The sequence below is a fragment of the Panthera pardus genome, unplaced genomic scaffold, assembly GCF_024362965.1.
Source record: "Panthera pardus isolate Hobbes unplaced genomic scaffold, ASM2436296v1 HiC_scaffold_12, whole genome shotgun sequence".
In the NCBI taxonomy this organism is placed as follows: Eukaryota; Metazoa; Chordata; class Mammalia; order Carnivora; family Felidae; genus Panthera; species Panthera pardus.
In genome coordinates, this window is record NW_026526677.1 from 98,622,978 (window position 1) to 98,647,735 (window position 24,758).

The following is a 24,758-nucleotide window of genomic DNA, read 5'->3' on the forward strand; positions in this document are numbered from 1 at the left end:
TTCTGTGTCTCCCTCTATCTCTGCCCCTCCCTCACTTGTGCTCTCTCTGTCTCTCAAAAAATGAATACACGTTAACAAAATAAAAATAAAATAAGAGCTTTCATGAGGCATTCTGGAGTGGCACTGGTGGTGGCTGATTGCAGGCTTCTCCTCCCTTCCCTGATCACCTTCCTAATCTAAAAGATCTTTGCTGTCAACTTTGGAACACTTAGAATTCTTTCAGCAATTCTCCAGTAGTCTGTGAAAGCGATTACCTAAATTTTCTAAATTCTTATCTAAATCTTCTGTTGAGGGGCTCCTGGCTGGCTCAGCTGGTGGAGTATGTGACTCTTGATCTTGGAGTTGTGAGTTCGGGCCCCACTTAGAGAATATTTAGAAAAATAAAATCTTTAAAAAATAATAATAAATCTTCTATTGAGTCCTCACATGAACCTATGAGGTTGGTAAGAAACTGGGGTTCATAGAAATTATTACCCGAGGTCACATTGTTAAAATGTAGTGGGTCCAGGATTAGAATTTAAGGTTTATTCCTGGCCAGGCACTTTAAATTTTCTTTTTTTTCAACGTTTTTAATTTATTTTTGGGACAGAGAGAGACAGAGCATGAACGGGGGAGGGGCAGAGAGAGAGGGAGACACAGAATCGGAAACAGGCTCCAGGCTCCGAGCCATCAGCCCAGAGCCTGACGCGGGGCTCGAACTCACGGACCGCGAGATGGTGACCTGGCTGAAGTCGGACGCTTAACCGACTGCGCCACCCAGGCGCCCCCTGGCCAGGCACTTTAAACACCCCGTGTATTTTGTCTTAACTTTGTCCCCAACAGTCTGATTACAAATCAAATGTTCATACTGTATTTATTGAAGACTGCTTTAATTTCTTACAGAAAAGACTGTGCTCTCTACAAGGCTTTTTCCAGACTGCTAACGCGGAACAGTGATTGGTAGCGGGAGGCGCTCACTAAAAACTGGTATGTTGAATGCCATCGGTTAAAGAAGGGACCTACGAGTCCAGCCCCTAAGGGGCGCTGTTCTCACCCAAGGACCAGCACTACGGGCAGCTTTGGACTACACCCTTGGAGGTGGACTTGGCTCTCAGCCAGCTAGGCGCAGGCGGAGGCCCCGCCCCCTAGCGAGCGCAGGCGCATGCGCATGCGGTCCCGCCTCCGGGCTCTGTCCTATTCCGGCTCCCGCCTGAGTGCAGGTAGCGGGACAAATGCTGGGGAGGGGTGCCGCCTGAAGGCGGGGCTGGAGGGGGAGTCTCGGGTCTTGGGGCTCCTTTGTTAGAGCCCCAGTAAAGGTTGCCGTAACTTCCTATCCAAAGCGGAGGTGTTCCTGCAGCTGCCCCTTCTGGGATGAGGGGCAGTTCCTGGGTCTGGGGGCCTCTGAGGCGCTGCTCCGCACCAGCATGCACCTGCTTTTTTTTGTCGCACCAGTCGGTGTCTCCGTACCTCTCCGGCTGCCGGGTCTGTGGCCTCGCAGCCCGAGTCAGGTGTCCTGGGTAGCTTGAGGACACGGGGCTGGGCAGGTGCCGAGAGCCTGCGCCTGGCCCCGTCCTGCTGGGCTGAGCCACTAGGCGCCTGGAGCGAGGAGCCTCCGGGAGACTATGAGCGGTCGCCTGCTCGGCTCTCGCCTACGCCTTCTGCTCCAATTGCTTTCCTAATCGAGCGGAAAAGCCGGGGGCGTGTTGCCGGGGCCCCAGAACGCTAGCGGGCTCGGCAGTGCAGCCTGAAGTCCGCGGGTGGACCTTCCCGCCCACGGGTCGTGCTGTCACTCTCCCTGCAGCCCCCAGCCAGCCAGAGGGCACCCCACACTGGCGTCATAGGGTAAAGGGACCCGAGGCAGCTGAGTGACCATGACCGCAGGCTTTACAGGGGCTTTCAGTGCAACAGGGGCTTGCGCTGGGAAGTTCCCCTCGCTTACAATTCTGCAACTATCCATAAACAGCTACATCCCGATGTGTGCTAGGCATTGGGAGTTACAGGGCTTGAGTCAGCAGCCCTAAGAAGGCTTGGAAGTGGGGGTATGTGTCTGAGTGTGTGTGTGTGTGTGTGTGTGTGTGTGTGTGTGTGTGTGTGTAGAAACTAACCGAGCACCTAGTGCAGTGTCTGGCAACCAGTAAACTTTGGCTGAATGAATGAGAAGGTAGGTGGCTGAGGGAGCAGGGCTAGAGAGGGCAGCTCTGTTTTATCCCACCCCTGCCTCCCCTGGGCTCAGGCAGACAAAAGTAATTAGGTTGAGCCTTTAATCACAGCTGGTTTCACAGGCAGGCGGACAAGGAAGAGCGGAGAAAGGCAGAAATTCTAGGGACACAGCGTGCTGGCTTATGGGCAGTGCCTCCCTCTGGGACCCCCTCCAGCCCCCACAGATTCTCCGACAGTAATCTCCTGTTTTCTTGTCTCCCTCAGGACACTGGGTTCCCTACGAGCTGCCCCAGGCTTAATGATTGTCCAGAAGGTGGCTATAAAGGGAGCCTGGGAGGCTGGGTGGAGGAGGGAACAGAGAAAGCCTAACTCAGCAGATCTGGTCACTGAGAGAGCCACAGGCAGGAGCTGTGGTCGGAGGCTTCGCGTCTTGGCCACTGGGGCCTGCTCCCTTCCACCATGGCCGCCCAAGGCTACGGCTATTACCGCGCTGTGATCTTCTCAGCCATGTTTGGAGGCTACAGCCTGTACTACTTCAACCGCAAGACCTTCTCCTTTGTCATGCCGTCGTTGGTGGAGGAGATCCCTCTGGACAAGGACGACTTGGGTGAGCCACGGAAGGGCAGGGTGGTGGGCCCTGGGACCCAGGACCCGTAGGACAAGTTGGTGTTGGTGGCAGTGTCGTGCATAAAGGCACGTAGCGTGTGTGGAGCGTCTGCACAGTGGAGGGTAGGGAGAGTCGGCACATGCCGACCGGACTCTGAAAACCATACGCCTGGCTGTGGGCTAAGCACCAGGAGTGTGTAATCGATACGCGTCTGAGGAGGGCTGCCTGTGTGATGTGTCTTCGTGTGCCTGTGACCCACATGCGCCCCCAGAGGTCTGGCTTATTCCGAGTACGTTTAGGGGGCTTCTGGGCATGGTTTCCACACCTCGTGGGTGCGTGCTGAGACCACAGGGTGCACGCTGGCCACTGACGTCGTAAGCAATGGGAACTGGAGACCTGGCACAGGAACTTCACGTGGCCCCGCACGCTACATTTCAGGGGGAATAACGTCCTCGATTCCAATTCTAAGCTCTTTGCCCCATGCCCAGAGGTGGGGGTGACGGAATTGCTAGAAGCCCTGGGTCGGCATCCAGGGTGAGGAGGAAATGTAATCAGGCATGGGTAAATCCCAGGGTGGGGCTGCCCTGTTCTCCCCTTCTTGCCCCCTGACAGCTGCAGCGGGAACTCTCCAGGTTGAAAAGTCAAGGGTCAGCCTGGGGCTAGCGCCGGCGGTGAGGAGGGGTAGCAGCGCCCCCTGAATGGGTGCTGGGATTCCAACACAGGCTGCTTCTGGTCCCCTTGGAAGGAACCTATCTTACCCTGCCAGGCACCTCTACACCCGTGACCCCATGCCTTCCTCCGTCCCTCCTGTGCCCTTGCCCTGGCCCCTAACCCCCTAGGTGTGCTGCTTCCTGCTCCCCTCCCCTGCAGGGCTCATCACCAGCAGCCAGTCGGCAGCCTACGCCATCAGCAAGTTTGTGAGCGGGGTGCTGTCTGACCAGATGAGTGCCCGCTGGCTCTTCTCTTCCGGGCTGCTTCTGGTCGGCCTGGTCAACGTAGTCTTTTCCTGGAGCTCCATGGTACCTGTCTTTGCTGCTCTCTGGTTCCTCAATGGCCTGGCACAGGGGCTGGGCTGGCCCCCCTGTGGGAAGATCCTGCGGAAGGTGAGTGTCTGCTCCCAAGAAGCCAGTTGAGACTGGCCAAGGGGATACCTACAGGGCATGTGGGAGTACCAGCACCCCCATCCCAGAGCGGGTTCCTCGGGAGTTCCAGTCCAACTCCTGTTGCTCGTCGAGATATTTTAGGAGCTAAACATGGTGGGATCAGGTGGCAGATGAGGGAATTGGCCCTGCCAAGTAGAGGCGCCCTCTTCCTCGTCCCTGTAATGTGAGCTTCTAGGTCCGCCCCTGCCCCACCTGACCCTCACCTTCAACGTGTTTAACGTGGGCACCTACTCTGAACCCTCTGCCCCACAGTGGTTTGAGCCATCTCAGTTTGGCACCTGGTGGGCCATTCTGTCAACCAGCATGAACCTGGCTGGAGGGCTGGGCCCTATCCTGGCAACCATCCTCGCCCAGAGCTATAGCTGGCGCAGCACGCTGGCCCTGTCTGGGGCGCTCTGTGTAGTTGTCTCCTTCCTCTGTCTCCTGCTCATCCACAATGAACCTGCTGATGTTGGGCTCCGGAACCTGGACCCCACCCCCTCCAAGGACAAGAAGGGTGAGCACGCACCCAAGCCGAATCCCTGGGGCACCTTCATCCACCATTCATTTGGCAGACTTTCACTGAGGTCTGGCTGTATGCCTGGCCCTGTGCTAGCCGATGGAGGCAGGGGGAGGGATGGTGGTGGCAAGTTGGTGGGGACTAAATAAAACTCCGTTCCAAGAGACACTTAAGTACCAGACAAGCGGCAGAGCCAACAAATGCTGTGTGACTCATGTTGTATCCCGGTCCTTCCTCACAGCAGAGCCAGGCTTCCCTGTCCTGTCCTGGACAGCATCCTAAGCTTAAGTGGCTTGGGTGCCTTCCTCCATGTGCCCTGGTCCCTGTTTCATTTGCTGAGGCCTATAGTGGAGGCGACAGGGTAGAACAGTGGGTGAAGGGGTGCCTTCCTGCTGGTCCTGGCTGTGTGGATGGACTCTGGCCCTGTGGCTGGCTAATGAGTGGTGGGGGCTCAGTCGGGGCAGAGCAGCAAGAGTGGAGCCTCAGGCCTGGCTTCTCCTGCCCCCAGGCTCCTCGAAGGAGGAGAGTACTTTACAGGAGCTGCTGCTGTCCCCCTACCTGTGGGTACTCTCCACGGGCTACCTGGTGGTATTTGGAGTAAAGACCTGCTGTACTGACTGGGGCCAGTTCTTCCTCATCCAGGAGAAAGGACAATCCGTCCTCGTGGGTAAGATGAGTTTGGAACGGGGGTGGGCCTAGGGAGCAGGAGTCAATGAAGGGGATGGGAAGTTTAGGCCCAGCTTCTCTTTATCCCTTCCTTCTTTCCCTGAGGCCAGGCACTACTCAGACAGCTGTGGTCGGTCACCCTTGGGGACCCTGTACCTCTCTGGGTTTAAGCCAGTCTGGGACAACCCCAGTGTGTAACACCCACCCTTCCTTTCCCTCTTCCCACCACAACTCCCTACTCCAGGTAGCTCCTACATGAGTGCCCTGGAGGTTGGGGGCCTTGTAGGCAGCATCGCAGCTGGCTACCTGTCAGACCGGGCCATGGCAAAGGTGAGTGGGCAGACGGGACAGGAAGGAGGAGGGTCCCTTTAAATCTTCCCAGCGTGACTGGGACAGGCACCAGAGAGGCGGGAGCCCTGGGGCACGGGCAGGCTGGCATAAGCCAGTTTAGGTTGGGGGAGGTTGGAATGATTCCAGGCTGCTGTTATTTGCTGGGGGTGTGAAGGTTAAGACTCTTGGGGAAAAGGCTTCAAATGATGTCAAGGAGAGCTGGAATGTCTCTCAGCCTGGCAGTGGGCTTCTCCACAGCCCCAGGAAAACTAGGGTTGAGGAGGAAGCAGGTGCAGCTTGCCAGCACATGTCCTGACCCTGCCCCGTGGTGGAGGAAGGGATGTTGTGGAGTTTGGCCTCTGAACACAACGAGCAGGTCCTGGGGCCTCCCAGAGCTGCCCGGGGCCAAGAGCTGTGGTGGGATTGCCAAAGACCTGTCAGCAGAGGCCCTGCTGTATCAGAGTCCAGGGGTGGAGGTTCTCTGCTGCTTTTAGGCCCTGACATTGCTGGGACTGTATCCACAGGCAGGCCTATCCATCTACGGGAACCCTCGCCATGGCCTGTTGCTGCTCATGATGGCTGGCATGACCGTGTCCATGTACCTCTTCCGGGTCACTGTGACCAGTAACTCCTCCAAGGTAAATAAGGAGGGCCTGGCCCACAACAGGCACAAGGATGAGAAAGCGAGGGCCGCCGACTCTCAGGCTTCCTCTCCCTGGCTCCACCCTGGCCCAGGCCTTTCTTTGCCTCTCAGATCTCCCTTTCCAGGTCTGTCTTACCTCGTGTCCTCTTTGTACTTTGGTGCTCCTCCTGGACTCGGGACTTGGTTTCCTTTTCTTTCCTGTGCTCCTCTAGGATGTTGCTTTCTGGACTCCAGCTCTTCACCCTCTCGCTGAGCTCACAGGCTTTACGGAGCACGAGGTGCCTTATCTCTGGTTTTCTTCCTGGTTTGTCTTACCCTTGTCCTACTGTCTTCCTTGCCCCTAGCCAATCCAGCTAGCATGAGTTCTGAGAAGAGATAGCATCTAACTGGGAGGGATGGCTTCTGTACCTCCTTCACCTACCCACACAGGCCCTCGGGTTGGCTCGGTGTGGCACTCACTCCTCTAGCTCTGCCCTGTCCATTATATCAGAAAGTGGGGTGAGGGAGGTCATTTCCTGTGTCCTTACTACAGTTATTTGTTCTGTCCTCTGGCAGAGGTAGATAGGTAGGTAGGCTCTCTCAAACTCTGAATGCCACTCTGTGCTGCCCTTGCAGCTCTGGATCCTGGTGTTGGGAGCTCTGTTCGGTTTCTCCTCCTATGGTCCCATTGCCTTGTTCGGAGTTATAGCCAATGAGAGTGCTCCTCCCAACTTGTGCGGCACCTCCCATGCCATTGTGGGACTCATGGCCAACGGTAAGCGGAGTCTCCATCTCACCCCTACTTGTGCCTCGCACTTAAGCCAGCTATAGGCTGGGGCAGGCCCCGCCGGCCCTAGCCTCACAAATGACCCAGACTCTTCCCCTCCTCCTTGGCAGTGGGCGGCTTTCTGGCTGGGCTGCCCTTCAGCACCATTGCCAAGCACTATAGCTGGAGCACAGCCTTCTGGGTGGCCGAAGTGATCTGTGCAGTCAGCACAGTCGCCTTCTTTCTGCTACGAAACATCCGCACCAAGATGGGCCGAGTGCCCAAGAAGGCTGAGTGAAGACAGTACAGGCACCTGTGCATCCTCTCCCACCTGTGGACCTTCCCCTGCACAGGGCTGGGGAGGTGCGGGGGCGGGGAGAAAGAAAGTGGGGCTGCTCTGGCTACCGATGAACCTTGGATCGCCTTTTTTGCTCCTTTTCCTTCGCCCAGGTGGCGCTGGAAGTTATCAGTGGCTAATGAGGTCCCAGCTCCCCATCCTGTGCTCTATTTAAAAGACAACTTTTGTTCTTGGACTTCATTAGCTCCAATTTCCTGCCTTCAAACAGGAAACCCCTACAGTGAGGGAGTCTCCAATACCCTCTTCCTCTCCTGGACCCCGCCCCACCCCACCCCACCCCACCCCACCCCATCCCATCCCCACAAGAGGTGAGGCTCCTCCTGTAGCTGCAGGGCACCAATGGGCCATGATTTCTGCCCTAAGGCCTCTTAGCACACGGTGACTGTTCTTGCCAATACCTCAAGATTCCAGGCAGAGAGGAGGCCATCACTCTCACCAATACCCCGGGAACACCGGGGCCTGGGTGGGAGGGAGGAAGACTTGATAAAGAGATTAAAACTAGATTTGATACTAAACACAGTGAGCCATTCTTTCAAAAGGGGTATTACAGACCAGAGACAGTTTTCCTTGGAAAATATTCTCTTGCTACCTGCTCTTTCCACCCCAAAAAGGACAGACTTCATTTCCTTGGAATGGGAGATCTGACATATACTCCTTTTAGCTTATGTCTCCTTTGCCTTCAACTTTACACTGTATAATTCAATGATCATTTTAGAGATGAAGCTACTGGGTTTCAGACAAATTAAATACTTTGATGGAGGGAATCAGTAAACAGTGGCTTATAATTTTTTTTTTAATGTTTATTTATTTTTGAGAGAAGGAGATAGAGGGTGAGCAGGAGAGGGCCAGAAAGAGGGGGAAACAAGAATCGGAAGCAGGCTCCAGGCTGTCAGCACAGAGCCCGACACGGGGCTCGAACTCACAAACTGTGAGATCATGACCTGAATTGAAGTCGGCCACTCAACTGACTGAGCCACCGAGGCGCTCCGAACAGTGGCTTATGATAGCATAGTCAGAAAGCCTGGGTTCAAACTCACGCAGTTAGTAACTAGCTTTGAGACTCTGAGGCATAGAGTGTCTGTACCTTGCTAAATCTCTTGTCCATAGTAGAATGTACCCCCTGAGATTAGGGTGAGGTTTAAGTTTGATAAAGCAGTAAAGGCTGGCTATAAACATTTGATAAATATTCCACCATCACCCTAGAAATCAGCAATTCTGGAACTAGACCAAGGTCCTGACTTAAAGCCCCAAGTTCATTCATTTAATGAACACTTATTTTTTTCTATTGGAACATATCTCATCTCAGAATTCTCTTCTCATTCCTGTCTACCCACCAGATCCTTTCCCCCCAAACCATCAATTAGGATAGCAAACACAGATCAAAGGAATGTTTATTTAGCATTTATGGACCTACTCCCTCCATAAATAAGTCTGTACAGAGTTGGGAAATAGGCCCACGATAGACAGGGGAGGGCAGAGAGCAGTATTAAGGCTCAGGGATCAGTATGTGTCATCAGGCTCTGCACCCTCCCATTGTCAAGTGCACTAAGGAAGCTGTGAGGATCTCCATCGGAGTGGATACAGCAGACTTCCTGCTGCAGGATCTCTCAAAATTTGGGAGATCCATTGCAGGCTCAGCCTATGACCCAGGTCCAAAAGTTCCAGCCTTCTCTGCCACCTCCAGGGCTAACTTCAGGTTCTGGTCAAACAGCTCACACCTAGGCCAGACCCAAGTGGCACAGATGAGGACAAAGTGTAAAGTCTCAGACTCTTCCCCACTTTGGGTGCCGAGGTAGAGCCAGTGGAAACTCTTCCGTGAAGAAGGATATGAACCCCATAGGAAAGTCTTTAGTCTTTCAAAATAGCAAGAAAAGGCGTCACTTTTGTTTTATTTGAAAAATAACTCTTCTTACACTTTTGAAAAATATCCTTGGGGAAGAGCACAAAGAGAAGGGCGAGGACGCTTTGACCAATATCTGGGGAGGGCGACTACCTACCTGATAGGCATTTCCAGGGAGTAGAATGGATTCTTGAGGGCAAAGTCTGAGTAAATCTCATAAATCTTTCGGAGAAGAGAATCTATTCCAGCTTGCCTGGGATCTGCCAGTACCACAAACTTGATCCCTGGAGAAGGGCCAGGAATGGTTACCAAAGAGTGGAGAAAAGCAAATAACATCATCCTGTGTGTGTGTAGCATTTTCATAAGCCCATTTTTACTTTTATCCTATTGCTCCGTAAAGCAGGAAAACCAAGACTGTGCATCTGTAAGACCAGAGCAGTAACATGACTTTATCACATCACCCAACTGATTGAGACCAAGCTTTGATTTCTAGCTCTGTCACTTAATTCCTAGTCTTGTGGTCCCTCGGCAGCAAGTGCCAGGCAGGAAACAAATTCAGGAAGTTTTCAATTATCCCCATTAAGGGAGTGAGGCAATGACATGATCCAAAGGTCATTTCCATTTGGCATTCAAGTTTCATTTGGAAACACTTACCAAAACATGTGCAACATTAAGGTTTTATCTGCACACAAGATAACCATGGCTGAGCGTGCTGGGTGGTGTGGGCAAAACTGGCATCAGATTAAATATTGGTTTTAGAGTTGCAAAACAGATGTGTCTGTGCAATTGTCCCAGGAAAAGCTAACCACCACCCCCTTGCTTACCAAAGTTGTCTCTGGTCAGTCCCTTCCCCCAACCAGCCCCCAGTACATCCCTTTGGCCTATCTGAAGACGCATACCTGTCAGTGTCTGGAAACAGTGCAGTTTGAACGTGTCGGTCTCCAGCATCTCAATGCCTGAGCTGCCCTGTTCTGGAGACAGCTGGGAACCGATTGCGAACAGCCTATTTGCAAAGGAGGTAAGGTTGGGAATGCACCCCACTGTTTTAAGGGAGGGGTGCTGCTCAAACTTTTCCACTGAAGTAACCCTAGCTGCTGAGGAGTTTACATTACACTCTGAGAGGTCAGAAGAGGCAGTGTGATGGTTTGTGAGTTTGAGCCCCGCGTCAGGTTCTGTGCTGACAGCTCAGCCTGGAGCCTGCTTCAGATTGTGTCTCCCCTCTCTCTGCCCTCCCTCTCTTGCTTGGGAGCTCTCTCTCTCTCTCTCTCAAAAATAAACAAACATTAAAAAAAAAAAAAAAAAAAGGAAGAGGCAGCTTCCTCAATTGCCTAGCAGAAGCACCAAAATTTCTTTAAAATTCATTTGAACTTTGCATGTAGTTTACACTCCTACTCTGCTGTAAAGCATTTTACCTTGAAAGCTTTGGGTGAAATTAACACTGGGACTATGCGCCAGGGTTACTTACCCCATGACTATAATTATCCAGCATAAGTCATACTATAGTTGAGAGCAGGAAAAGGTCTTAAAGATCATTTAGTTCAGTTACCTTAAAGACTTAGAAACTAAAGCTGCGGGAAGTTGACTTACACAAGATCACACCATTGCCAGTATTATCTAAAGCCTAGTTATACTGGACTCGTTCTTTTTCTTTTCATAACACAAGAACTGATGACCTAAAAGGAGGCAAAGAGGGGCGCCTGGGTGGCTCGGCTGGTTGAGCGTCCGGCTCTTGGTTTCCGCTCGGGTCACAATTTCCTGGCTCCTGGGTTCGAGCTCTGCATCGGCTCCCTGCTGACACTGCGGAGCCTGCTTGGAAATCACCCTTTCCCTCTCTTTCTGCCCCTCCCTTGCTTGCGCGTGCTCTCTCAAAATAAATAAGCTTAAAAAAGAGAAAAGGCAAAGAAAGGTAAGCACTGCTGCTCAGGAGACTTCCCGCAGAACCACACTAATCCACCTAGCCTAAGGGCCAAGTGAAGGCCAAAAGGCACTAGACAGGGTTGGGGGACTTACGAGTGAAACATGGAGGCCAGCATGAGCTTCTCATTGGAGGTGAGGCGGGGTCGGCCGAACCGAATGGACACCGGGTAATTAGCAGGGTTGCCCAGGTACTCCAGCACCTCTTTCCCATCGGCCGTGTACTTGCCGTTCACGTCCACGCCATTGATGGCCAGCACTGCGTGGCCCACTGTAGAGGTGAAGCTAAGGGTCAACGAAGCCCCAGCGTGGGGACTCCGCTGATGGGACCAGCGACCCGGCCTCACCCCCTCTCCCCCCACCCTACTGCCCAGCAGAGACACCAGCCCACTCCGCAGCACCGGGCCCGCCCATCGGACGCAATCCTAGCCCACCCCGGATGCCGTCGCGCTGGCCGAAGGCAACCAGCACACGCTCGTCGTGCAGCTTGAGCAGCAGATCAAGAGGGTAACTGAAAGTTTTCTCAGCCTCGGCCCGTGGCGCGTAGCTGTCCAACTGGTAGATGAGGCCGCCAGCTTTGTTCACCACGTACACGCTAAAAATCGCCATTGCGGCCGCTGCCCCTCAGAGGCGGGGATTCGGCTTCTTCCAGACGGCCCCGCCCCGGAACCGCAGTCGCGGGACCCGCCCCTCGCCCCCGCCCCCTCCTCCCAGCCTCGCAAAGCCGGCGCCTGCGCACTTGTAGCACCACGCTTAGCGGGATCGTGGGGGGAGTTACGGAGGCCGGCAGATTGTTTTCTCTCTTTATTAGTTTCCAGGACCAGGGGATAGCGACGTGTGACTACCTCACAACTAGCGGCAAAGTCCAAAAGGCCGCGGACAGTGTTCGGGGTGCGCGGCTGGGGAACGACAACCACCCTCCCTGCCGCCCGCTGGACGAGGGGGCTGGACCTACGACCTTCCGCCGCTGGCTCCGCCCCTTGCCCCGGAAACGCTTGCTGAGGGTGGAGGTTTCTGGGCCCGTGCGTGAGCGCCGCTTCCTTTTTTGTCCGACATCTTAGCGAGGCTGCGGTGTTGGCTGTTGCTCTCTGAGCTTCGCTATGGTGAGCTCTTCCGAGTGGGAAACTGGTGCGGCTGTGAGAGCCGGGAAGCGCTGGGACGGGGTGGAGGCGGCACCAGACGCAGGCCCCCAGACTTGCCGGGCTGCTTCGGGCGGGCGGGGGGATTGCTTCACCCATGTGCTCAGGTAGTGGGGTTTGGGCGGGGTGGGGGCGCCGTTGCAGACGGAGCGTGGGGCTGCCGTGTGATCTGGCTGCGTTCTCCCTTTTCCGCACAGCCGCCCAAGGACGACAAGAAGAAGAAAGATGCCGGGAAATCGGCCAAAAAAGACAAAGACCCAGTGAACAAATCTGGGGGCAAGGCCAAAAAGAAGGTAGGCGTGGAGTCCTCCAAGAGTGGGAGACACTGGGGACGCCGGGCCCGTGTAGCTGTAGTAATAAATGACGTGTATAGTAAATGGCTTTTAAGGTTGTGGCGTCTAGAGTCCGAGGACTAGAATTGTGCTCTCAAACCGTTTTGTGTTTGGAAGAATGGGGTGGTACACAGTGTGAATGTAGTCTGATGGTCACGTGGTGTTCTAATTGGTTTAGTGGGGCTTAGCCTACACCCGAAACTCTTGCAGATGTGTTCGGGGGTGGTTGTTTTTTTTCTTTTTAATCTAACTTATCTTGGATAACGTAAATGGCAACGGGGTCTTTTTTTTGTATCTTGGTTTCAGATTACTTGAATCTTAGTTTGCAGAGTTGCTGTAAATTCTAAATTTTGTAGATTTCTGCAGGGCAAGAACAGACAACTTTGCAGTATATTCCTATGGCTATGGAAGAAAAGTTCCGGTGACACAGATGGCTTGGTGAGGGAAAGAGTAATTTCTTCCAGGGAATGCTGACTGTCCTTTTTCTTTTGGGAGCAGAAGTGGTCCAAAGGCAAAGTTCGGGACAAGCTCAATAACCTGGTCTTGTTTGATAAAGCAACGTACGACAAACTCTGTAAGGAAGTTCCCAATTATAAGCTTATAACTCCAGCTGTCGTTTCTGAGAGACTGAAGATTCGAGGTTCCCTGGCCAGGGCAGCCCTTCAGGAGCTCCTTAGTAAAGGTGAGAGGGGTAAATCGTACCGGTGTGCTTTTGCGTGTAAAACTGGCCTGACCATGTTAGCCATCTTAAATGTGTTTTTTACTGGAATTTATTAAAATGGGCGCAGGCTAACCAGTGATTGTAATATTCTAACATGCTATCTCTAGGGTAGACCTCAAAGCGGGGTTCTTGGCCAGTGTTGTGTCATGTGGTGAAGCACAGGGATTTCTTGTGGTCTCAAGTGAATAAATCCACTTTAAGAGTCACAGAATAGGGACATCAGTTGGTTAAGCATCCAACTCTTAATTTCGGGTCAGGTTGTGATCTCCTAGTTCATGGGAGGCTTTGGGCTTATGCTAACAGTGCAGAGCCTGCTCGAGATTCTCTCCCTCTTCTTTCTCTGTTCACACTCTCTTGGTCTCTCTTAAAATACAGTTACAGAAGTAACCCAAATGTACTGAAATACAGTTACTAAAATATTAAAAGCTTTGATAGTAAATCATTTTTTATTTCTGTGTTTTAAAAATCGAGTGGTGGGTCTACTCATAATCTCACTTTAATAGGAATATATATATTTTAAGCCCCTGGAGTGTCTAGTATGGAAATATAGTGACTTTTAAGTTTTATTAAAGTGCAATAAGGGTAACCATCCCAAGAGCAGATAGTGGGTCCCTCGTTTAGAAAGGATAAATCAAATTAGATGATCACCAAGAAACATAGGCATGCTTGCCTTTGTTATTAAACTCTCATGCTCAAATTCAGTATTTCTCACGTCTGTGAAGTATTTATTTCATAGGATTATGTGAAAACCTTATCCTTATTTTCTCCCCAGGACTTATTAAACTCGTCTCAAAGCACAGAGCTCAAGTAATTTACACCAGAAACACCAAGGGTGGAGATGCCCCAGCTGCTGGTGAAGATGCATGAACAGGTAGGCAAGAACCTACGGGCTCATCGTGTAGAAAGTATACATCCCCCTGCTGCATAAAGGCTTTATGATTGTGATTTTTCTTTTTCTTTTGCAGATTCCACCACCAACTGTACATTTTGGAAAATAAAACTTTATTAAATCAAATAAGTGGGTATGTGTCTTTTCCTAAGAAAAGCAGTTACAAAGGATAAGAGAGAAGAGCAGGTATGGGTTTGTTGGCTTGGCTTTGTGCCTCATGGTGGTTGGAAAAGTATCAGGAAACATTTGGCTTTTTTTCTTTATGTGACTGTTTGCTCCTTGCTGCAGCTTCCGTTTTAAATTGATGTCTGAAAGAAAGTGAAGGGTTAACAGGATGAAGGCTGAGATCTCTCCAAAGGGGTAGTGGGTTGGGGTCCTGGCACTGGGCCCATACCTAGATTGCCAGCGGCGTCCATTATTCCAGACGCGGCCGAAAGAGGGCAGCCAGCCTACACTGGTGCTGGTGTTGTGATCAAAGTTGGCCCCAACTCTGTCTGGGGGGAGTTTCTTCAATTTCTGTTTTTCTTCTACAAAGAAGTAAACAGTTTTCTTTGAGTAGGAAAACTTAACCCATTCCCACTCTGGAATTTTTTTTACTTACTTTCTTTAAGAAATTCTTCATAGGAGGGCCCTATTTGTTGGTTTCCAGAGCTGTATTCCTCATCTTGGACCATCCAGGGAGGTGTAGCTCCTGGAAAAGACCCATTCAGCAGAAATTAAGGCAAAGTTTTAGGCTACTGTGAAACTGCCCAAGGTAAAAGCTCTTAACTGATTGATAACTAGAAATGTTCAAAAACAAAACCCAGGACCTTGGGAAGTTGAGGGCCCTGGACTAATTTAAAGAAACACACCTTACATGTGACATGATGTGCTGATATTTAATACCTTTGTTGAGGCATAACTGACATACAGCTGCACACATTGAAAGTGTACGATCTGAAAAGAAAAACCCTTAGAAATATTTCCTGTACCTCCCCATATCCCTGTTCACAGCCCCAGGGAACCATGGGTTTGCTTCTGTTACTCTAGTTTGCATTTTCTAGGACGTACCTGGTTTTGGTCTGGCTTCTAACAGTTTTGAGATTTATCTATGCTGCGCTTAACAACAGTTCCTTCCTTGTTGGGCACTACTCTGTCGTTGCTTTGTTGAGGGGCATATGGGTCGTTTTCAGCTTAGAGGTACTACAGATAAAGCTGTGACCATGTGTGTTGTAAGCCTGTGCGCAGGTAAGCTTTCTTTTATCTTGTAACGTCTGTATCCTATAACAGTGGGTATGTGTTTAACTTTTTAAACTCCTGAGCCATTTTCCAATTGGTTCTGCTATTTTACATTCCTGATAGCAGTATATGAGCGTTAACACAGTCCATCTTTAATTTTAGCCACTCTGATGAGCATCTTTTTACATGACTTCTGAGTTTTGAGTTTTTCATGTATTCAAGATACAACTCTATCTTGTTACCCACAAGATAGTACTCCATACTGTACTTTAAAATTTTTTCTAAATTTATTTTGAGATAATGCGAGTAAGGGAAGGGCAGAAGGGGAGAGAAAGAAACCCAAGTAGGTTTTGCACTGTCAGTGCACAGCCCAACATGGGGCTCAAACTCACAAAATGAGATCATGACCTGAGCTTAACTGACTGAGCCACCCAGGGGCCCCCGGTAGTACTTAATCAGTTTTACTCTTTAAAATAATTGTTTCTTACCATCTGAGAAACACTGCCTTAGGCCTTACCTGAGTGGATGTTACCAATTCCTGGCGTGTCCTGTAGTTAGAAATGGAGGGGAAAAATCCCAGATGAGAAGCCAGGACAGGGTGGATACTCCTAGCTAGAGAAAGGACAAACCACAGGAGGCGGGGAGGGGTAGTGGAAGCACTACAAGTGCTAGTTCTGTGCCCTGGTTTGAAGTTAAATCCTAAGAGCACAGATAACTGAGAAACAGTCTTGTCCTCAAGAGACTTCTGGGTCTCCGTAATGAAGATGTCCAAAAACAGAATGCCTGCTAGATGCCGGTAAGCAAAACCCTTTACTCATAGGGCATATGTATCATAGGGGAAGAGAATTGAACATAAATCACACATTATATTTGCAGCTTTTTACATGGTACTAAGTACATTTATAACAGGCAACCTGTTCAGATAATCATTCCATGAAAAGGTGACATTTGAACTAGGCTGAAGGAAGGTAAACGTTACTTAAGGCAATGATAACTACATGTGCAAAGACAGGAAGCACAATACGGCTGGCGTAGACAACATAAGAATAGGTGAAGCAGTGACTTTCTGTGGGACAGGAGTGCAGGAGGAATAGAAACTTGCGGGAAAGTGTATGTATCTGGAGGCCATCTAGTCAGGTGATGGAAGAGGAAATAACTCATCCACAGTTAATAGAATAATAGAATGGTAGAGGTTAGCTTCAAGTGCTTATGAGATATTTCTAGATATCCTACATTGAGTGGGACTTGGGGGTTCTGCAAAGGCATTGGGGCAAAGGTGTGATGAGATCACTGGAGGGTGAGGAAATGGGTCTGAGAACATACTATGGAACAACACAGAAAAGAAAGGTAGGAAGGGTTAGAATAGGTACGAAACCCAGGAGAGATGGTGTCCTGGGAACTAAGGGGACATTGGCCCTTCCTGGCTGGCTTATCCATTGTACCTGATGGCCAATGAATGTCAAAGGTTGTCCTGTTTCCATCCAGTCAAGCTCCGGGGCTGGTGGCAGGTCCAAGTAGGAAGGCTGCTGCGAGGCGGAGGCCACTTGACTGAAAAAGACAGACAGGAGCCAGGCTGGCAGATGAGGTCCTTGAGCCATGAGGATGGCACAGATGAACTTTGTTCCCATTTCCCAGCCAGAAAGTTACAGAAGGCTCTAACATGTCAGACCCTCAACAAGAGTCCTTAACAAGTTTACCTGTTGGTCCCTTTCCAGCTTCCAAGCGCTGAAGAGCCTTCTTCTGGGTCTGGCACTGCCTGAGGCTGAGTTTGATTCAGGAAAAATAAATGTGTCTAGGACCCTTTAACAGTCTGTCTTGGCCATGCTCCCACCCTTCAGAAGGAAACTAGCATATGGAGGGTACTGTCCTCGCAAACTTCCCTCCGTCCCTCCCTCCTCCCTTCCCTGCCTTGCCCACATTGCCACTGACAAGGCCTGCCCCCCTGGCAGACAGTTAAGGGAATTCAAGCTGAGCAGATGAAGCATGGAGTCCATGAGTTCTCTTAGAAGAGCTGGTAGGTGAAATGCTGGACCTGGAGAACCAGGGATCAAATGGATTTGGATACTGCTCTGGCTCCTCCGAGGGAAACCAACCTCTAAGACGGACCGAACCAGCTCCCGCCGGCTGTGCTCCACCTCACGGATCTGAGCTGCCATCTGTGGGAGAGAGGCTGCTTAGCTAGGTACAAGGTCGTAAGGTTGGGTCCTCCAGAGGCCTTTCTTTCAACTCACCTCTTTGATTACTTCATCCTCTTTTTCCTCATAGGAATCCAAACCTTTCACCATGGATTTCTTGAATCTAAAGAAAAAGGGCAAGTCAGCCAAGAACTCCAATCCCTGCCAGTTATGAAAAGACCTTCAGATCACTTTTTCTTTAAGTTTTGGTAATTTCAAAATCAAAATAGAACGAAGAACACCAATGTACCTTTCAACCAGATTCACTGTTAACATTTTGCCATACTGGCTCCACTTCTCTTCTATGCACACATTTCCTTTTTCCAAATCAAAAATGGGCTTTAGAACATCATGAGACTTAACTGAAAACTTCAGCATGCACCTAAGAACAGGAAGAGCCTAAGATACCATGAAACCATTACATACGTAAGAAAATCAATGATCGGAGCACCTGGGTGCTCAGGTAAAGGTCCGACTCTTGATTTCAGCTCAGGTCATGATCTCGTGGTTTTGAGATCGAGCCCTGCACTGGGCTCTGTGCTGAGCATGGAGCCTGCTTGGGATTCTCTCCCTCTCCCCAACCCCCAACGTGCACATGTGTACTCTAAACATTTTTTTTAAAAAAATCAATTATCCTTTTTGATCAATTATCCTTTTGAATTGGTCCATATTTGGAACACCACCAATATGCTTGCAGTTGTTTTTATCTTACATACACATGTAAAGGTATCAGAATAATACCAATACTACTGATCCCACTATCACAAAAAAACTACTAAGCAAGCCTCAATTTCTTTGCAGTTTTTTAGTCCTTAGAGCCTTCTTGAGGGTATACGGTCCGAATTTTGTGTTCAAGTTACTTAAATTCTTATTCTTTTGTGATACCAATTTATATACAGTTATGATAACTTGTCACTGTTGGCAGTTAATTTTAGGATTTGCTTTCTGGCCTGATCTGAATATGTAAAACGCTGAGGGAGTGGCTCTACCACGGTGCCCTGGCAGCCTTGTGCCCATCCCTACGGGCAAAGCCTAGAACTGTAGCATCAGAGTCTTAGCCGGACGCTTGTGTGATGCCCCTGGAATACGAGAGGATGGCGGAGCTGAAAAGCTGCTGTGGGGCCATCTGCCACTCGCCTCCCGACCTCCCCCAACACCCCCGGGCCGTCATGAGAGTCTGTCATCGCCTCCGGGCTCTGATGGCAGTATGCTGCTTTCTGCCCAGATTAAAGCTGTAGGCCAGACTGGGCTCCCCAGCAGCAGGGTGCCCCGTGCTCACACTGCAGTTAGCTAGCTCTTTGTGTTTCGGGGTGGTTCTTTCTGGAGGGTGGGGCCAGGACCTGGGAAGTGGGCACTTGAGGTGTATTCTTTTTGCTGCGTATGTGATGAACAGTCTAAAGAGGGCTCGTGGTATCTTTACTGGTCAAATTAGGCTTGGTTTTGCCTTGTGCGTGTGACCTTGAAATTTGTAAGATTCAGAAGTCAAAACTAATAAAAAGTTCAGGGGCGCCCGGGTGGCTCGGTCGGTTAAGCGTCCGACTTCAGCTCAGGTCACGATGTCACGGTTCGTGGGTTCGAGCCCCGCATCGGGCTCTGTGCTGACGGCTCAGAGCCCGGAGCCTGTTTCTGATTCTGTGTCTCCCTCTCTCTCTCTGCCCCTCCCACTCTGCCCACTTGCACTCTGTCTCTCTCCGTCCCAAAAATAAATAAACATAGGAAAAAAAAAAGTTCAAAGTGTCCATCCTCGCAATTCTCAATTATAACCTTTTCTGCTCAGCTATCCTTTATTCACCCACCAAAACCATCTGGAGCTGGGTCAGGATGTAAGGAGTGAGTGCTTTTTGGCCTCAGTTTCCCATCTCCTGCCTGTATGAACCACAGATTTGAAGGCAAGGGAGTAAGTTTTAGGCATTTCTTACCAGCCCCTCATCATTCTCCACACTGAGAACAGACATGAGTTTTTCTGTAACTTTGGCTCTGGGATCCCCTTGGGCTCCGTACCCCATAATCTCAATATAGTCCCAATAAACATAGTGTGAGGCTGCCTGTGTCCTCTTCCTGAAGCAGTCAGCACTCACCCCCACTCCGTGCTGACCAGCTTCCTGCACTCCAGTTTCTCAGGGTCCTTCAGAGGCCAGTTAAAATAGAGTCTAAAACTATTGACACTGGGGCAGTACCAGTTTCTTGCACACTATAACAAGCCTGTTCTATTTCTAAAGGACTTCATCTTCTCTGTACCACGCATTTAAATAGTTGGTTATAGTCAATTTTTGTTATATACTATTCTCCATTTGCTAACGGCATTGTAAATCCCACCCCCCCCCCCAAGTAGATATAAACCTTTCAAGGACTGTCACACTTTTGTGTCCAGTATAGTGCCTAGCACCATGAGTGCTATGAAAACGATAGATACTTAACTTATGAAGTCCCTACTGAATTTTCCAATTAGTAGAGGAAGCTCTAGAACCTGACCCAGACCCAGAGAAGCCCTGTTCTGTTAGTTCACCTTTCATTACCAATGACTTACCGTGCATAGTCTTGGGAGGAGATCAGAAACTTCTCTTTCATCTGGAACTCCGCCTTGTTCTCCCACCAGAATCTGTTGGTTGCTTTCTTGTGCTCCGGGCTGAGAAGGAAGGAATCATCTCAATGATCTATTACAAAATATTAGCTATGCAGACATCAGATACGTAGTGCACACTGACATCGGGGTTTCTGCCTCTGGGCAAGGCGGACGATACTGTATCAGTCTCTTCCAGATGTCCAGTCTCCCTCTTCCAAGAAAAACAGAGGCATCTGATAGACGATGGGGGGTAATCCCGAGCCAGCTACCCAGCTGGCTTTCCCACCACTACCGCTGGGGCCATGGAAGCCATAAACCCTTCTACCCCTAAAGAATGCAATGCCTAAAGGTGACTCAATCCACCCTCATCAAACCATCAAAGCGGTCTTCCTCTCCCCCACTCCTAAACCCTCCCTCCCACACAAGCAGGCGAGTGGGCTGGATGAGGCTCCCAGGCCGCTTCTCACCTGGCCAGATGCTCCAGCAGCCCCCCGTGCAGCACGGTCAGGTTTCCGTGGCTCAGGTGTTTCCGCACCTCACGGCCGCAGCACAGGCACCAGCAGCACCGCTCGTGCTCCGGCACGTAACGCTCCACCTGAGCGGCGCGGATGGCTTTGCGGGCGGCCTCGACCTGCGGCGGGGAGAGGCCGTGTAGGACCCCAGGGGTCCCCCCGCACCCCACACCCTCGCGCTCTCACCGCAATGCCCGCATCCCCGCCCCCAGGCGGGCCGCGGCCCCCTTCCGCCTCCCGCCCGCACCTGGGGCAGGAGCCGCTCCAAAGCCTCCTTCAGCTGCCGCTGGTGCTTGCGACTATACACGTGTCCGCGACCACAGAAGAAGGTCTGGCGGCACAGAGGGCAACGCTGCGCGGGCGCCATGGGCCCAAGACCGCGTACCCGCGACGACCTGCCGATCTCCGGCCATTCGGTGACCCCTGACCCCCTCGGGGCGGGGCGAACCCAGCGGCCCCTGCGGCCCCCAGCGGCCGGCAGGCGCCACTGCAGGCCCTTCTGCGGCTGCGCGAGTCCTCTCCGGGGCTCCCCGTAGACGCGCAGACCCAGCCGTCCTCAAGATCCCCAGATGCCGTCTACCTAGAAAAAGTGGCAGCACCGCTGTACAGATGCACCGAAAGGACACACGCAACAGGGGACACTGCAGGACCACAAATCGCACGCATGTCGGGGCATCGTCAAGGACCCGCACCAGACACTGCAACAAATCATAACTAGTATTATTAGGGTGCTCACTAATGTCCAGAGCTTTACATTACCTGCCTGACCTGATCCAAACAATGTGACGCACTACCGTTACCGGCATTTTACGGATGGGAAAACAGGCACGGAGAGAAAGGAACTTTGTGGAAGGTTGCACAGGTGTTAAGCATCAAAGGCAGCACCTTGGGTTTCAGTGTTCATCAGTACCAGCTGGCAGTAAGGAATACATGCTGGAGGTGGCCTTAATTTAAGACCTAATCACAGCTGTACCCTTGCGGGGTATTCTGAGCAGCTGTTCCTGTAAAGGGGAAGCTATAAAGGGTACAGAATCATGGCTGAGGGTTAACAGACATTTTTATTCTGTAAACATGCTCATCTAGTGGAATTTTCATTCTTTACAAGCTGCTTTTCCCAGAAGGAACAGCCTTCCTGTCTGTCCTGCTCCCCTGAGCCTGAGGGTCTAAGGTGAAATGCTCCCTTACATGGCTGGAATCCCCAGGCTGTGATCTCCACCTTAGAGCATCCCCCCCAAAAAACCTGAGGCCCAGCGCAGACCTTACTTACATAATGTGTAATGTGCCTGGGTGGCTCTGTCCGTTAAGGGTCCAACTTCAGCTCAGGTCATGATTTAGCTGTGAGTTCGAGCCCCACGTGGGGTTCTCTGCTGTGAGCACAAGGCGCGCTTCCGATCCTCCATTCCCCACGCTCTCTGCCCCTCCCCGGCTTGCACGCATGCACATGCGTGCTCTCTCTCAAAAATAAACATTAAAATAAAAAAAAATTTTAGAATGTGCCAGACAGGGGCACCTGGGTGGCTCAGTCATTTAAGTGACTGACTCTTGATTTTGGCTCAGGTCATGATCGCAGAGTTTGTGAGTTCAAGCCCTGTGTCTGGCTCTGCACTGGCAGCATGGGGCCTACTTGAGATTCTCTCTCTCTCTCTCTCTCTCTCTCTCTCTCTCTCTCTCTCCCTCTCCCCCCTCTCTCCCTCTCTCTCTCTCCTTATGTACCCCTCCCCCACTTGCTCTCTCTCAAAATAAATAAACTTTAAAAAAAGATAAGAAAAAGAATGTGCCACACAAAACTAGCACAGAGTCCCAGATTTCCCTTACATTTGTTACCAGTACTGGCGCATTAACCTGGATGGGCCACCATGTCTGTAGGTGGATATTCAGTTAACTATACATAATTCAGGCCCAGAAAGTAGCCAGACTCCCCTTCAGATCTTGACTTCCTCTTTGAGCTCCCCTTTAGATTCAGGCCTCTGACAGATGTGACTCATTTTGAAGACCCCCACAACACTCGATTCCTTGACCTCCCATCATTTCCCTGGGAGGGTCCATCCTGAATCTTGTCTGCCCCAAATTGCTGCTTCTCTGAATTCAAATTCTGCAGTTATATCCCGACCACCATCTTCCATTCTTGAAGATGAGCGCTCTAATCAGTTCACTCAGAAAACTATTCAGTATCTACCAGCGACTTTGGTCTAGGTTTTCAAAGTGTGGCCTCCGGGTCAGCAACAGTAGAGCCTGTCAGCTTGTTAGAAATGAGAATTCTTGGGCCCATCACAGATGTACTGAATCAGAAACTCTGGAGCGGGGCCCAGCAAGCTTCAGTTGAATGAGTCCTTCAGGTGATCCCGATGATCAAGCAAGTTTGAAAATTACTGGTCTAGGTCTTCGGTCCTTGGCTTTGCTCTACCCACCGGATCCCAGGACTATTTCTACCATACTTTTATGGCAACCTGTTACTTCACTTGACCTTCCAAAACTTCATTTCATCAAACCCCAAGTGCAGATCAACCCAGTCATCTGTTTTCCTCATTTGTTCCAAAGCTACTTAGTCTACATCGCTTCGACTTCTACCTTCTTAGCCCCCTGCAATTTTGCTTTCGAAGCCGTCTCCCTAAAGTTCTCCACTACCGAGTGTTCATTCAGTTGCCCACCGAACTTGACTTGTGTGAAATGGAACTCAACGTCTTCCACTTCAGAACATCCCCTATTATCATGCTTCCACTGAATACAGCCAAGCTAAAGCCTGGAGTTTGGGGGAGGGTTATCTTGACACTTGCTTTTAGTCAGTCCCCATATCCACCCCACCCAAGTTGTCTTCTTGGGTTTCTGAGATTTCTTTTTATTTTTTGTTATTTTTTTTAATGTTTGAGAGAGAGAGAGAGAGAGAGAGAGAGAGAGAGCGTGAGTGGAGGAGGGGAAGTAAAAGAGGGAGACACAGAATCTGAAGCAGGCTCCAGGCTGTCAGCACAGAGCCTAAGACAGGGTTTGAACCCACAAACCGTGAGATCATGACCTGAGCCGAGGTCGGATGCTTAACTGCCTGAGCCACCCAGGCACCCCTCTGAGATTTCTTGTATTTATTTATTTTGAAAGAGAGAGAGAGAGAGAGAGAGAGAGAGAATAAATCCCAAGCAGGGTCCATGCTAATAGCCCCAATGCTGGGCTCGATCTTATGAACCGTGAGATCATGACCTGAGCCAAAATCAAGATCCAGGTTGCTTAACTGACTGAGCCAGCCAGGTGCCCCTGGATTTCTGAGATGTTTAAAGCCTGTTCTCTATTTTTTTTTTTTTTTTTTTTACTCCTAAGAGCATACCTTGTTTCAATTCCCTTGCTCTCTTACTTGGATTCATACAAAATCTAACTGGTTTCCAAGTGTCTGGTCTATTTCAGCTCCATTTATCCTCTAGACTCTGGTTTTAAGAAAGTCTCTAAAATGACTTTCTGGATAGGGGCACCTGGGTGGCTCAGTGAGTTAAGTGTCAGACTCTTGATTTTGGCTCAGGTCATGATGTCACAGTTCATGGGTTCAAGACCCCATCGGGCTCTGCACGGACAGTGCACCTGCATGTGTCTGTCCTGTCTTTTCCTTGGAACAGGTCACTTTTCCTTCCCACCCCATCGCTGCTCCTCTGTACCTCCCAGCCTCCACCTCTGCCTCAGAGGAGCAGAAGCAGCTACCCGCAGAGCATGGCTGGCTTTGGGTGCTTCTGGACAAGTGCCAGCTATTGTTTTCTAGACCTGGGGAAAGACCCAGGGCTAACTCCTCCTGTGAGAATTTTTCCCTAGCTCTAGACAGAGCTCATTGCTGTTAGGTGTGCTTCCAGAGAATATGGAATCTGCCTGTTAGAGAAGTCACTAGTGGCAAATCATGCATTTTTTTTAATGTTTATTTTTGAGAGACAGACAGACAGACAGGGTGCAAATGGGGGAGGGGCAGAGAAAGAAGGAGACACAGAATCCAAAGCAGGCTCCAGGCTCTGAGCTGTCAGCACAGAGCCTGATGCAGGGCTCGAACTCATGAACCGTGAGGTCATGACCTGAGCCAAAGCTGGCCACTTAACCAACTGAACCACCCAGGCACCTCACAAATAATGCATTCTTACTGCCTAACAGGCCCCACGCTAGGCTTTGGGGGGGTGGACATAAACATGATTTATTCCATGGTCCTCACTGGTTACCAGTGTCACTGTGGGTGAGCACCTCTGGGCAGGGACTCTATTTTATATGTTGCTTGGTTCAGTGGTTCTCTATCCCATCAGCCTTAACACCCGAGGAACAGAGCAGACATTTTGTAGACTGTCTTTAC

At 50.6% G+C, this 24,758-nt stretch overlaps 4 protein-coding genes across 11 annotated transcripts; 2 read left to right on the forward strand and 2 right to left on the reverse strand.

The window, feature by feature from the left end:
* The first annotated feature begins 1,114 nt into the window (after positions 1–1,114).
* On the forward strand, positions 1,115–11,828 carry SLC37A4 (solute carrier family 37 member 4). Of its 5 annotated transcripts, none has more exons than XR_008421282.1 (11): positions 2,154–2,746; positions 3,617–3,849; positions 4,162–4,405; positions 4,917–5,075; positions 5,319–5,404; positions 5,929–6,042; positions 6,260–6,325; positions 6,663–6,801; positions 9,834–10,008; positions 11,279–11,411; positions 11,716–11,828. XR_008421282.1 is itself a non-coding variant. In XM_019468942.2 (10 exons), the coding sequence occupies exons 2-10, from the start codon at positions 2,599–2,601 to the stop codon at positions 7,088–7,090; spliced, it is 1,356 nt and encodes a 451-aa protein (XP_019324487.1). In that variant the 5' UTR covers positions 1,115–1,199; positions 2,404–2,598; the 3' UTR covers positions 7,091–7,665. The 5 variants fall into 5 exon arrangements, 3 of the variants coding, with proteins under 3 accessions (XP_019324487.1, XP_019324489.1, XP_053756362.1); XR_008421283.1 differs by having other exon boundaries at positions 11,282–11,411; XM_019468942.2 differs by lacking the exons at positions 9,834–10,008; positions 11,279–11,411; positions 11,716–11,828 and adding exons at positions 1,115–1,199; positions 6,924–7,665 and having other exon boundaries at positions 2,404–2,746.
* Positions 8,524–11,579, reverse strand: TRAPPC4 (trafficking protein particle complex subunit 4). Its single transcript, XM_019468948.2, has 5 exons — positions 11,339–11,579; positions 11,001–11,175; positions 9,890–9,993; positions 9,148–9,274; positions 8,524–8,868 (listed from the first exon to the last, which is right to left on the reverse strand). The coding sequence occupies exons 1-5, from the start codon at positions 11,511–11,513 to the stop codon at positions 8,790–8,792; spliced, it is 660 nt and encodes a 219-aa protein (XP_019324493.1). The 5' UTR covers positions 11,514–11,579; the 3' UTR covers positions 8,524–8,789.
* Positions 11,829–11,890: 62 nt separating the features above from the next.
* On the forward strand, positions 11,891–14,114 carry RPS25 (ribosomal protein S25). Its single transcript, XM_019468949.2, has 5 exons — positions 11,891–12,007; positions 12,241–12,336; positions 12,874–13,057; positions 13,869–13,967; positions 14,062–14,114. Exons 1-4 carry the CDS (start codon positions 12,005–12,007, stop codon positions 13,961–13,963), a joined length of 378 nt encoding a protein of 125 aa, XP_019324494.1. The 5' UTR covers positions 11,891–12,004; the 3' UTR covers positions 13,964–13,967; positions 14,062–14,114.
* Positions 14,078–20,887, reverse strand: CENATAC (centrosomal AT-AC splicing factor). Of its 4 annotated transcripts, XM_019468945.2 has the most exons (12): positions 20,700–20,887; positions 20,408–20,571; positions 19,905–20,003; positions 17,628–17,759; positions 17,435–17,501; positions 17,297–17,359; positions 16,901–16,965; positions 16,646–16,751; positions 15,721–15,751; positions 14,587–14,676; positions 14,380–14,512; positions 14,078–14,293 (listed from the first exon to the last, which is right to left on the reverse strand). In XM_019468945.2, exons 1-12 carry the CDS (start codon positions 20,817–20,819, stop codon positions 14,221–14,223), a joined length of 1,143 nt encoding a protein of 380 aa, XP_019324490.1. In that variant the 5' UTR covers positions 20,820–20,887; the 3' UTR covers positions 14,078–14,220. The 4 variants fall into 4 exon arrangements, with proteins under 4 accessions (XP_019324490.1, XP_019324491.1, XP_053756363.1 ...); XM_019468946.2 differs by lacking the exon at positions 17,628–17,759; XM_053900388.1 differs by lacking the exons at positions 14,078–14,293; positions 14,380–14,512 and having other exon boundaries at positions 15,721–15,815.
* Between the last annotated feature and the right edge of the window lie 3,871 nt (positions 20,888–24,758).

Coding starts and splice junctions, on each gene's coding strand:
- SLC37A4 (XM_019468942.2), top strand. CDS start 2,599: ATGGCCGCCCAAGGCTACGGCTATTACCGCGCTGTGATCTTCTCAGCC. Junction 5,076..5,318: donor AGGACAATCCGTCCTCGTGG/GTAAGATGAGTT, acceptor TCCCTACTCCAG/GTAGCTCCTACATGAGTGCC. Junction 5,405..5,928: donor CAGACCGGGCCATGGCAAAG/GTGAGTGGGCAG, acceptor CTGTATCCACAG/GCAGGCCTATCCATCTACGG.
- TRAPPC4 (XM_019468948.2), bottom strand. CDS start 11,513: ATGGCGATTTTTAGCGTGTACGTGGTGAACAAAGCTGGCGGCCTCATC. Junction 9,275..9,889: donor CTGTTTCCAGACACTGACAG/GTATGCGTCTTC, acceptor GCCCTTCTCCAG/GGATCAAGTTTGTGGTACTG. Junction 8,869..9,147: donor TCCCTGGAAATGCCTATCAG/GTAGGTAGTCGC, acceptor GGTCTGGCCTAG/GTGTGAGCTGTTTGACCAGA.
- RPS25 (XM_019468949.2), top strand. Junction 12,337..12,873: donor GGGGCAAGGCCAAAAAGAAG/GTAGGCGTGGAG, acceptor TTTTGGGAGCAG/AAGTGGTCCAAAGGCAAAGT. Junction 13,058..13,868: donor TCAGGAGCTCCTTAGTAAAG/GTGAGAGGGGTA, acceptor TTTTCTCCCCAG/GACTTATTAAACTCGTCTCA.
- CENATAC (XM_019468945.2), bottom strand. CDS start 20,819: ATGGCGCCCGCGCAGCGTTGCCCTCTGTGCCGCCAGACCTTCTTCTGT. Junction 14,677..15,720: donor AATTGGTAACATCCACTCAG/GTAAGGCCTAAG, acceptor GGTCTTTTCCAG/GAGCTACACCTCCCTGGATG. Junction 14,294..14,379: donor GGACGCCGCTGGCAATCTAG/GTATGGGCCCAG, acceptor ACTTTCTTTCAG/ACATCAATTTAAAACGGAAG.